Below are 13,448 nucleotides of genomic sequence, written 5' to 3' on the forward strand. Positions count from 1 at the left end.
AAACAAGATGTAGCATTTGGGATGCTAAGGAAATACAACACGTGTTGTGTATCCAGTCCTGGCTTTGTTGAATTCCACAGATAATTTTTGGTGAAGTTTGAAGATTCCCATTATCAGAAGGGACTTCTGAAGATGTTACTATCGCAACATGTAGATTTACTCAGGAAAAAGGAGTGACGAAAATAATGCATACAGTTAGCTCTTTTTGGTCAAATGATAAGCAGTTGGGAGGCAGATGCCAATACGTTGCGATACACAAGCATGCGCGTTAATTAGAGTACAGTGGAATTAGGAAAAACAGTTTTTCACAGGAATTTTGGCAAGAACTAGGCGAAAAAGGGAAACTAACTACTGCTAAGTAGTCAGTTTAACGAACTGCTGCAAAATATGAAAGTACACTAAATTTATTTCACAAGCGTGTGTAGGTTGTGTTTATTTTTAAAGAACCGCCCAAACTACTGAATATTGTTTGCACTCACACCAAGTTAAATTAATGAAAATCAGAGTTCCTGTGTTGATAAATAAACTGGAAACCGTTCAGTGGCGCTGAAAGTAACCTATAAAGTAGAAGTTAAAAACTGGTGAGAAAAAATCAGATTCCGTGTGCAAACTTTGACTGTGTCAAGATTTTTCCGAGAGAACTGTGCATCAACTGAAAATGAATCAATCACTATTCGTATCTGCTCATATCGAAACTCTCAAATGGCTTTGGGAAACCTGTCGTATCCCCCAGGGTTCATGTGTACTCATGCCTTTAGTTTCTTTGTAGTACCGTTTATTCAGAATGGATCCCTAAATCCACATAAATCCCTTTTCAAACATGATTCGTGCTTCTTAACAAGAGGTTCGTTCGGCTTGCCAGAACATGCCTGTACACTAAATTGTCTCGGCTCGTGGTTTTTTTCATAAATACTTTCCCATTATAATAGGCACAAGGTTTGGATCAACCAGAATGATTTCGCCGGGATATGGCGGTGACTGTTCAAGCGCGGGCGATTCGAGTGTGCATTTAACTATCCACAACTATACGAGGAAAATATTTAGAAGCAGGCAGGTAAGAAGTGGGAGCTTCCATTAAATTAATCAGCCACGGCTAATCCGCCGGTTCATGAAGATTTGCTGTAGCGAGTTTTGAGTGCTTTGGGCTATAGGAGCTCTTCCTCCATCATTTTGATTTGTGGGTGTACCAATAGATATTCCAGGTACGTAGCGCTAGGTTCAATATTGTAACATTTTCGTAAAAACTGTTGACCCAACAATTATATTCGGACGATGGGCTTCACTGGACCCCTCCACTTGTGCGAGGTACACGTCAAGTTTACCTCTTTCCCATTGTCCAAGACATTCCCGTGCCTAAACTCACTGCTTTTTGCGTATACATCAGATTGGACGCGCATTCGCAATTCTTCATGAACTTTTGAACCTCTACCTTTCACACATTTTACGCGCCTTCTTTGACCACGCACACGTTTATCACTAATGCAGATCGATTTTTCGTTTTTCTCAAGTTTTCTGTTCCTATGCTGTCTTGTTATGCATTCAGATCTTCTTTGCACATTTTCACAGTGTTTTCTGCCAGGTTTTTTGGCTCTAGCAACCTCCAAAGCAGCCTTTCAACTGTAGCAGTCTGCTTAGAAAGCCCCCTCCAATATTATAGATAATAAAACGCTTTTGGTCTCCGCGATAGTTCAACCGCTTATTTCAGCTACGTCCATAGTGAAACATGAAGTTTTCGGCCGAGGTGCCGCAGGACTCTTCAGCTACGAAGCCTCCGTTCGGCTGAGAAATTCCAGTGCACCTCTAACCTTGGACCGGGTCGAATCACAGTTAGATGATGGTATAAAGAACGTAGTTAAATGAGCACACAACAGGCAACTAAGTAGCGCAGCCGGTGCACCACGAATTCTGTTCAGTCCAACCATTAGCAGTTGCTTTTTCCAACGCCACCGTCTGAACGCTGTGGACATGAGGACGGTACCGAGGTAAGCTTTCCATTCTTTGTAATAAATCAGGTTGAAAATTTGTCTGTCAGAGTAAGTGTTGCATTCAAGGATTGTCAAAAAGCAGAAAGACACTATCAATAAAGTTTAGCCTCACTGCTAACCGCGAGCATGGCAGAGATGAAAACGCATCAAAACACGGCTGTACCAGTACACATTTAGGGATACATTTGCTTGTTTCGGGTTGTCTATCTCAGTCGTGGCCAAGTGAGGTCACCTAATAACCGAAGGTTGAGGAGAACGGCTTTACTATACGGCTGGTAGGTGAAGACTGTGCTACTCGACATGAACTATCCCTCTTGGGAGTTGTCTCAGGAGGAACCAATCAACAAGTGATCATCAGATTTTTAATCCGTGTATGAAGGACAAGTGGCTCCATACCCTTCTAAGCGTGAGTTACTCACACTAGCCACTCATGACCAAAAGGTTGAGTATCCAACACCTATCCACGAAGCCACCGAGTTTTGTCAGGCGAACCAATGATGATAACAAAAATGGTATAGGGTTCATGTAATCTTTTGGGCACGGTTTGGCTCCAGTTAAAGAACGACAGCTCCCAAAACCCTCTGAACTACCAGAAACTTGAAATGATTCAAACGGTTTATTTTGCAGGTCCTTCAGTCTGGTGCAATTATAACCATGTCGATCTCCTACTTAGATGTGACATAGAATATCAGAGTTATTGACTACTGGAGGCCAACAGATGGATGGAACCGAACAATTACGCCCAGGCTTGATTGTGCCAGTGAGTAGCCTATAGCGCTTAGGTGACCACGGTCAAGGCGAAAAGTACTGATATTCCGTGGTTGCTGGTCAGCGGTACCAGGAACCAAACGGCGGAAGCATCGTAATGGAGACCTTTGACTTATCGGGCGTTCTTGTTGTTATCTGATTCGTCCATCTTTTCATTGGTTCCTGATATTCCTTTGAGTTGGAGATCTTATTTTGTAGTGGTACAAAATATTCATAGCAGTACAGTTTCAGAAATGTTGGCCAAAATTCTCCCATAATTTTGTAGTCAGTTGCCTCAGTGTAACGGTTGGCTTGTGGACTGCCAGTGAAAGGAAGAAGGCCTTCGCGCCTCAGTGTATTGGCTTGTGGACTGCCAGTGAAAGGAAGAAGGCCTTCGCTGCGGAGTTATTTATTCGGAAATGCCAACTGACCGGTTACTTACAATTGAACAAGGAAGCAAAACTCCAATCGGCATCTTAGTTACAAAAACTGAACACAGAACTTCTCCCGAACGAGTCTTCCTGGAGATTCATTGACTCCAGTCATTCGTCGGTCAAATAAAAGCAAATGTTACAAAGTGGCCCCGCGAATTCCGCAACAGAATTTCATTTTTCAGTCGACGCAACGCGAAATTCTACGAACAACACATACTAATCGCGTGCCTCCCGATCAGTAGTATCACCGTTGCACACATCCACCCCTTAAAGCTCGTTCGCATGCCATCGATTTTCATTTACCTCCGTCAGGTCGGCTTTGGCAGTGGGTCTACTAGGCCGCTCTTTGGGTGTATCATGCCACTTGCGAAGCTGTGTCCCATTCGCTACTTTCGATCCCCGACCATCTTGAATGGTATAGACGTTCCCCCGGCGGTCAGTGACTACAAACGGCACTTGCCATCGACTGCCCAGCTTCCGCGACCCCGGTCCACTCCTTCCAGGATTCTGGTGATCCTTCCACTTGACCTTCGTGCCTATGGGGAAAGTTCAGACCTTTCTACTTACCGTTTTCTGCCTAGTCCTTTCCTGAACGGCGGTCAAATTTTCTCGAGCTCTCTTTCCTTCTTCCTCTAGCTCCTCCGGAGGCAAGCGTGTTGCCGGCCACAACCCAATTTCATGATCGACCAGAAGGCGCGGATGTCGACCGTACATTAACATAAACGGGGACCTGTCTGTGGTTGACTGCGTGGAAGCACGATGAGCTAACAACACCATTGGCAAGTTCATTTCCCAGTCACCTCCTTTGGCCGCAAGCCACTCCTTGATCGTTCGGTTGCTACGTTCGGTCAGGCCATTTGTTTGCGGGTGGTATGGTGCCGTCCTTAGCCGTCTGATACCCAGCTTCTGCAAGCAATTACGAAACTCTTCGCTCTCGAAGCAAGGCCCCTGATCGGTTAGGATCATTTTTGGCACCCCATGGTTGGCCACAATGTGATGCATTACCACTCCGCTGATCGTCGTCGCCCGCTGATTCGGCACGGCTGCCGCCTCAATCCATCGCGACAGGTGTTCTGTCATCATCACGATGTATTGGTTCCCACTGGTTGTCACCGGAAAGGGGCCCATGACGTCAACTGACCACAACTCGCCGATTTCTGAGACAGGAATGGGTTCCATGGGATGGGTTGCCCCTGTCGTATCCGCTTTCATTAGTTGACAACGCTTACAGGACACCACATAATCCATCACCTCACTTCTCATCCCGGGCCAGTAGGCCCTCTGCCGAAGTAGGTCGTATGTCTTGGTGCACCCTGTATGTGCCATCTCATGGCATTCAACGATGAGATTCCGTCTCAAGACGCGAGGTATCACGGGCAGCACAACATCTGAATCAGTGGCGTTCCAGGAAATTATGCCAGCTTCATTCAGCCTCAGCCGATCAAAGTGACTCTGGAACGCTTCTAATTCCTTGTCTCCCTCTCCGTTCTCAATGTTCCTTCCATCCAACAAGGCGGCTGCAACCTTTTGTAACACCGGATCCTGCCGTTGGAGTTGCACCAACTTTCCGGGATCCAGTTCGACGACGAGGCCATTGGCTCCAATCATGATCTTGGGGACCTCATCTTCAGCCTCTGGCCTTGACAGCCAATCAGCCAAGTGGTTCTCCTTCCCTGGCACGTGCTGGATTGTGAAGTCGTACTCTTGCAACCGGAGTGCCCAGCGTGCGAGCTTCCCGCGAGGATCTCTGGTGGTCCTGATCCACTCCAGGGGTTTGTGATCGGTTTCGACATGAAACCTTTGCCCAAGCAGATATGGTCTCCACTTATCCAGGGCCCAGACGATCGCTAAACATTCCTTCTCAATGGTGGAGTACTTCTGTTCAGCGTTAGTCAGGACGCGACTGGCATATTCGATAACTCCATCCCTCTGCTTTAGGACTGCGCCGATACCGCGATCACTGGCGTCCGTTGCAACAATGAACATCTCTCCGACCCTGGGAAGTTTGAGGGTCAGTTGCTGATCCGACATCCGCGCTTTGACACGCTCAAAAGCTTCATGTGCTTCTCCGGTCCATTCGAATTTCCGATTTTGACCGAGCAAATCGTACAGTGGCGCAGCGATCTTGTTGAAATCCTTAACGAACCGGCTGTAGTATGCTGCTCGTCCAAGAAACTGCCGTAGAGACCGCTTTGAATTGGGAACAGCACAATCCCTGATCTTTGCCAATTTTTCGGGCAGTGGGCTAACTTCTCCCTGACCCACTTTATGCCCCAGCAGTGTCACCGAACTCCGAGCGAGCTGTGTCTTGGCTTCATTTATCCGCAGGCCAGCCTCCCGGATCCGCTCCAACACAGCCTTCAAGTGAACTACGTGCTCTGGTTCCGAATTGCTGTACACAACGATATCGTCTCCGTACACGGCAACATTCTGGAGTCCCTTGGTTACACGAAGCATCAAGCGCCGGAATGTGAATGGTGCCCCGGACAAACCAAACGGCATTCGTCTAAATTGATATTGGGTGTCCCCAACCGTAAACGCCGTTTTCTCCCGGTCCTCCTCCTTGATAGGTAGTTGCCAATATCCGGAACGCAAGTCGAACACAGTAAAGTATCGGGAGTGCTGGAGGGAATCGAAAATCTCTGCAACCGAAGGCACAGCCACAACCCGATTTACGGTCAGTTCATTCAAGCGCCGGAAATCCACGCAAAACCTGTATTTTCCGTTCGTCTTCCTTACAAGCACAACTGGGGAATTGTACGCACTGTTGGCTTCTTCGATTATACCGTTCTTCAACATCTCCTGAATCTGTCTATGGACCTCCTCCCGTAGATGGAGCGGCAACGGACGGGGGCCATAAGGTCGAAAGCGTTCTGATGACAGAGGAATTTCGTGTTCAATCCACGGGCAGAAGCCAAACGGATCCTCATCGCCCGTAAACAGTTCGGAATATTCCTCAACCACGGCCCGTATTGACGATACATTACAAGACGGAAGTTTTCGGACACACAGCTCCCTCACGACAGTGCCTGGATAACCTTCAAGCTTGATTGCGCCATACTTTGTCACCAGCCTTCCCCGCTTTAGGTCAATCACGGCATCTGTGCCCTTGAGAAAATCAGCTCCCAATATTGTCTGCTCTACGTCTGGGCTGATCAGGAACGCGTGCTTCACGGACTTGTCGCCTAGGCGTATCGAGTGCGTTGACAGTCCGTCAATCTTCAATCGATATCCGCCAACAGCTCTCACGGCTAGCGCGCACGGTCTGCGTTCAGCCTGGTTCCCTCTTTGCCTCAGCGATATGCCGGCTCCGGTAACAACCAAACATAACTCCTTTTTTCCGTCTACCTCGACAATGGCTTGTACGGTAGCTTGTGTGGGTGCGCTAATCGCGACCCACTCAGGAAAAGAGGAGCACTCTAAAGTTTTATTGTGAACAAGCGATCGGTTACGGGGACACTGATTCTTCCAGTGGCCAGGCCTGCCACGCATGTAGCACCGGCTGGTTCGAGTGTGCCTCCGCGATTCCGTCTTCACGGCCGCCAGCTGTTCGGTGAGTTGGTCCACCCTGGTCTGCAGTTCCTCCACTGATGAACCATCCCTGTTCTCCGGCGACTGCAACGTGGCCAGTGGTTCCTCGGGCAGCTCCCGGGCCAGACGCACCAGCTCCTCCACACTCAACTGGCCAGTTGCTCGTGCCAATCTTAACTGGGCACCAAGCGCGGGCTGCACACTTTCGGCGAACTGATCCGACAGCAACTGGTGTCGCGACACTCCGTCCAGCGTCGGCAAAGTGCGATCCAACGAACACGGTCGGGTCAGATCCGAGTGCCATCCTGGCCGTCTTGAACCGCCTCATAGCCTCCTGGCGGTCGGCTGGCATGTCGAACTCCGCTTCAAGGACTTCCTTCGCGGCGGCCCAGTCCATCTTCCGAGGGTCTCTTCTGAACGACAGCTTGAACAAGGGTTATGACCAGAGCTGTCTTCTAGAATGTTACTATTGCTGCATAAACCACTCCTTAACATGAAGTGAAAGCGTGCGGTGTACGAAGGTTCAAACTGCCAACAAAAAACTTCACAGTTTGAACAACTTGACTTATCCGCAGGTAAAAACTTACAATGGGCAATCGACAGATTGGATCTCAGAAAAGATGGAACATTTATCCAATGAATTTACTGCTGGACATTTACAGGGCCTTTGAAATTTCGTGACTAGGTTGAATGGTTTGTCAAGCTTATGGCGGATTGGGTCAACAATCACCAAACTCTTTTCCTACCAACCAACCGAATCAGCGTTATGTGTCGGCCCAGATTCCGTGTATGTTTGTGAGGGTAATTAAATGTTACGACCACCGGCTTGGCAGGAATCTACTTGAGTCTGGATCAGTTTAGAGCCATGCTGTTTAAATGTGTGAACATTGTTCTCGAGTGTTGTTTGAAATTTTTGTTGTTCTGAGCGGGTAAGACAGTGTCCCAGCAGTTGGTTTGGGGATAGAGGCTACATGGCTTACGATAGGGTTTGGCTTCCTACATTGGGTGTGAACCACTTGTTTTTATGACTCCTCTCGACCGACAAACATGCTCCGTTGCTTGCCATCTCGTTTGAGTGAAATCACTTTCCATACGTTCACTATCTTCACAATCCCTATTTTATTCGTACGCGGATTTTTAACGTTTCCAGCCCTCTTGGTCGCTATGATGTGGAAAGTTGTTCCCGTCTGCAAAATTTCCCATTTTCTTGAGCTATTCTGTGTTCTTTGTTTAGCGCATTTCCCTCCACCGTCAAACCTTGGTTCACCAATTGTTAATCATCAATTCCTTTCGGCGCAGAATTTTGCCGCCGATGGTCGTTGGCTTGTCCGCTGACGGGGCAATTTGATTGCGAGCGTTTCATCACCAATCGATGTGACATCATCAGTGCGTTATTGGGGAGCGTAGTAGTGCGTAGCTTTGGGTTAGCAGTTGTGCACAGCTCAGCGAACAAGCCAACGATCACCATCTACGCTACATGAGCTACCGCCATTTTTCTCCATAGAAATTTTGCAGTTAGATGAATAAACCCAAAAGATGTCATGAGAAGCATATTTTATCCCCGATTTATCACAGACTTTTAACCGCCAACACAAATAAACTGATTAACCAACCACATACTTCCAAAGCGTCGAAATTTGCTGCTAGAGACATCCGAAAGCACTAGAGTTCGCATTAAGTAAAAAACGTGGCACCTATAATTGTTCATAGTCAGAGGTACCTACCAGGAAAGTATTACACAACTTCACTGATGTGCAGTTTTGGTGTGCAATACAGATCGGTTTCAAAATCAAACGGGACTTGTGGTCAACGATCAGTCTATCCGTACTACAAAGTCATGACTGTGTTGAAGCTTGGAAAATTCCAGAAACTATTCAGATAGTTGGGTCAACAAAAGTTCTCTATGCATTACTTTCCATTCAGATGTACGCGTGAAACTGAAAGCAGCGTTTCTGGTAAGACAAGAGAAATATTGCCCCGTGCTGTTTTGAAGCGTTTTTCACATGCACAGAAATTTCAGAGATTTCTTATTTCTTCCGGCGGTGCTTGAAGCGCCACTCATTTGCATGAGATTACCATCAGTACGGAAAGATGGGGAACTTTCCTTGGACAACTAGTTGCCATGTCTAAAGTAAACCAACTGGGAACGCTAAAAACAATCTTCGAATTTCTGTGGTCTCACAATATAATACAGACGAAACTGTCTAGGTCGAGTGGTTCAAGTTTATAGATTTGTTTGCGTTCTTGTCACTTATTTTTCTTAACAATATCCTGGCTCACCACAACATAAAAGCACCCACTGTGACTGGAGCAGTGCATCTCTTTGGTTTTGCAGCGTGCTGGATCACGGACATACAAAGCAACCTTGTTACCAGTACTCTACAGTCATGCCCAGTGAACCTGATTCATTGTCGCTGAGCTTGCGAACATGTTGGCACTTTAGAGAAGTGACTGGATGGCCCAAAGACGCAAACGACATCCTAGCAACTGCTATAATTTTTTGATCGATTGAAGCCCCTGTAAGGGGTTATCAGACAACTCCAGGACGTCTAATATGTCTTAGACAGTTTTTAATCAGTTGTAAGATTTGCACATCAACCTCACTAGACCAGGCGTCCTCCTGTCGTGTAACTGACCTGTATGACTGCTCCGCCAGTCGAGGCGACTGTAAATCCCTATTTTTTACATGGTTCTGAGAACTCGAATGGGCATCAAAGACTTGAATTCATAGTAGAACCTCTAAATCACGGCACGCGCATATGAGAATGCTCTAAATAAGCGTGAAAAATGAAACGGTTGAGATTTCTCATCCGTATGGAGACAAGAACCGTATGCTTACGGATTGGCTCCGTATGTTGAGGCTAAAATACTGATTTATGCTAGATGACCGGTCAGAGGACATTGTGTAGATAGCTGATCCAGCATGATCAAGTGTCAAGATAAGTTACAGCCCTGATCCCACACACATCAATCCAATGCTGTCTCACGATCAGTCACGCGCGCTACTTTTTATTGAACCTGTGGTTTTCATCCAATATTCTCATTTACTTACCTAACAGTGTTTTGGAAATATAGGAAACTTTAAACGCATTACTTAGAAGACAGTATTGAAAATATTCGGAAGTTAATTCTGGCGTGCACACTATGGTTGAGTGGACAAAGAGAATACTTTCCCTGTTATACGAAAAACATAGACTTTCCGGGATAAATACCTCAGTATAGACATCCGATTCGACGAACGGTACGGTAAACCAAGCTATGGGGAATAATTTTGCGAATTTTCTCCAGTTTATCATCCCATTTCCCGGGCTGATAAAATTCACATCGAAAGTTGATTGAAATGACTGCTCTCAGCTTCCCCCATGAAAATCGATTTAGCTTGTCTATGTTTGGCTCTTTTTTCTCAGTGGATGCTTTTCAGGTTTCAGTCTAACAATTTCAGTCATGCAAACACTAAGACATTTGCTTTCTATGATTTTATTGTCGTTAAAATAAAACAGCCTTTCGGCAACGGCAGTCTTTCAGAGGTGCAGTTTCGGGCCTCTCAGTAATAATCAAAATTTAACTCAGCATTATAAGAAACGGTTCCCAGAAATGTCAGTTGAACATGTGAGGGGAATAAAATTCACAGCGAGGCAGGATGGATATCACGCATGGTCGACTGGTTAGACTGCATGCAACTAAAATAAGATGGGAGGGCAAACATTTTGTCCGGGTCACAAGTATATTGGCGTCAGAATAACACAGTTGTTAGTGATTGTCATTCACAACTGAATTTAACTAATTCCATCGAGAACAACTCATGACTGTTTTCCAAGATACACAAATATCGTTATTTTGCACGTCTCCCGTTGTTTGTCCCATCTAATTAACTGGGCACCATCTGGGCGCAAAGCATGCTAGCGATGATGCGTGAACTATTCGTGAACTTTTCATGTATGTATAATGACCTGTCTTCGAAAGAAAGATAGATAGATCATTTGTGACCGGATATTAGTTTTAATCTTATTATACCAGTAACATTTTCACAAGTGTGTTTACTTGGTAGTACTGCACTTTCGGAATAACATCTAAGAATACAGACAACGATTCATATTAGTAATTTTGGACGACTGCTCAAAATCCATTGACGGCTCACTACCCGTTCCGTCCTGTTTGGGTGTCCTCGGGTAGGAGTAGTTCAATGTATGCCTTGAACCCTCAGTAGGCTGAATCCGGTTGGGGCTGTCAGTTGATTTTTGAGCCCAGTCCTGAATATATTACCCGAAAGAAGATTTATCCAATACTCTCACATCAAAATGTCCAAGTGATGTGTGTGCAGTGTACTGCCAGAAACCAACTTGAAGTCGGGAATATATCAGGCTTTTCGTTTTTAGTTTTGGAGTATAAATCGAGTCTGTGGAATGCGTTTTGCAATAGGCTGAATTGTGAGACAGAGGGAACATTGGGAGTCTTGGAGATGCCTGTATATCAGTCTGATGAAACCGTGCAAGCGCTTATGGTTGACCAACAAATTGGAGGACACGTACGTTCATATCTGATTGGTGAGTATGTTTCAGTTGACAAATAAGTTGAGGTATTCCACATATAATGTAAACTCGTTGTTTGAGTTTCCCTGAGATGAGATGTGCACCGCTAAATACTTCCAATAAGATTGAAACAGCCTTATAATGACTCTTAAATTTTCAGCTGCACTTAAAGGACAACACCTCAACTGGAATTTATCAAATCCCCCATCACTATCATCAACCCGGTGCATAAACACAAGGACGGTGCTACCATGTGGTCTGTTTTAGGACACACTCAGGAGCGGTTTTGAAGTATATGGAGTGAACGTGATGCTGAAAAAATTAACCACTACCATGCATTACGTTAACGAAATAGTTTCCCGTACAAAACTCTCATTGGATTCCGGCTGAATTTACTCAAGCCTACACAAAACCGAGTTCATTCTGGGGTAACAAAGCCAAAACTGCATTAACGTTCCAGGAATTGAAATGATTAGGAGAAACAGGGACAAATTTCAGAATATACACAGAGAGGACACACTTCAGAGAACAAGAAACAGACCTAGGTTCCGCAATTAGTCCATTTTGAGATCTTTGTTTCACTGAACCAATCGAATAATACTGTGCTGCCTTTGCTCGATACAGCAGTGACAATTCACTTGAATGACACACTTCAAGCGCAGTTAAAACGACTAAGAGGTACATTCATCCAGAACCAACATCCAATCCGTCTTGTTCAGCAAACCATCTAGTAGATAAACTCCAAACCGGGATTACTATTAAGCGAACAGAATGATGTCAATATATGTTTGCTGTTCGGAGGTGACGGCTGAATATGCGCCCAAATGGCAGGTTGCAATAATTCGATGGGAGAGAACCACGTGCTTGTCGTACCACCAGGTAATCGTTTAATAAAATCATTGAGCTGTGTCTAGGTTGGTTAATCCGTGTATTTAGAAAAAAAAACAATTCAGTCCAACCGCTATGCATTTGGTGCGTTTGCTATGGATTCATACAGAAGTCTTCACTCTACATTCCGAAATTATCCTATAGAAGTCTTCCTAATGATACAGCTCGTCTGGTCAAACCACTCGAGTTCTACGCGAAATTGATTGTCCGTGGTTGACCAGGCGAGATCCATCCGGCTGCACAAATCTGACCGGTAATTTTTGAAAGTCAGATCGGACACCTGGTAGTACACTGTACATTGTTATTTGTTTTTCATATTAAATGCCACATAAGTTGCCACCTAACAGCATCCATTTTTGTTTGATTCTAGACGATCTTTCCTTTTAGGCGATGCCATCCAATACAACGGGTTGCAAGTTGTCTGGGAACCGTACACAGGAAAAAGCACTTGTTGCCTACCTTGTTATTCTAATGGTCTTCCGACTGGTTCCCTTCTTTTTTTGTTTTCATCGCTTTCAGGCTTTGAGCATTACCCTTCTGAATTTCCAAAACTTCATCCCAGTGGACCGTTTGTAAACATAGACGTGCGTAACACCATAGTCACCATCACGCTCAACATGAGTTACTCTTATCCAGTGGCGAAGTAAGCTGTTTTGGTCAGACCAAAGTACTCATCGTCGAATACAACCAACGGTTACGATATGCTTTATAGCAGGCGCGTATATCAGTGATATTCCAAAGAATATTTGAGAGTAGCTTGGGGATGGCGGAACTATCGGGTGATTATTGCAGAGGCATCTTTTTGTTCCTATGGGAAAGTGCCTCATCTCCCGTGTATATATTTCTATTCCCGGCAAAACAACACTAATGCCACTTAATCTCCTGCGATTTATTACAAGAGATCCATCAAAGCATCTCTATTATCATTAATATTTCCTTTGTTGAAAATGTTGCGGACATATTTCTGTTTTCTAGGTCACGTTATTCCAGGGATTTTAGCAGTTATCACTCAGCGCGACTAAAGAAGCTATCTCGGAAAATGAAAAAAATAGTTTCAGTGGAAACACGAGATTTCCGCTGTCACCGTATACACAATGTTTGAAGACACACACATCTATGTATTACCGCAGAAGTTTTAGTTAGTCTTGCCTGTCTGAGAAAAAGGAGACTGCGGACGCACGCCCACACATGGCGTATTTCACACCCCTAAAAATCCGCGACGATGCTTTTTCGCACATCACGCAACAACCTGCAGACGAAACTAACGGATAACCATTTGCCCCACATTCTACTCGTCGGATGCAAAGAGTGTATCGAAAATTTTTGCGGAAACC

The 13,448-nt window shown here is 45.3% G+C and overlaps 1 protein-coding gene across 1 annotated transcript in view; it reads left to right on the forward strand.

The window, feature by feature from the left end:
* Positions 1–6,756: 6,756 nt before the first annotated feature.
* Positions 6,757–13,448, forward strand: part of T265_00667 (hypothetical protein) — a gene marked incomplete at both ends in the record, with an annotated part of 53,936 nt that continues 47,244 nt past the window's right edge. Inside the window, 2 exons of the mRNA XM_009164495.1 lie at positions 6,757–7,132; positions 12,634–12,757. Of these exons, the coding sequence (XP_009162759.1) occupies positions 6,757–7,132; positions 12,634–12,757 (500 nt within the window). The remainder of the gene's footprint in view (positions 7,133–12,633; positions 12,758–13,448) is intronic.

This window comes from Opisthorchis viverrini (assembly GCF_000715545.1).
Source record: "Opisthorchis viverrini unplaced genomic scaffold opera_v5_6, whole genome shotgun sequence".
Classification (NCBI taxonomy): Eukaryota; Metazoa; Platyhelminthes; class Trematoda; order Opisthorchiida; family Opisthorchiidae; genus Opisthorchis; species Opisthorchis viverrini.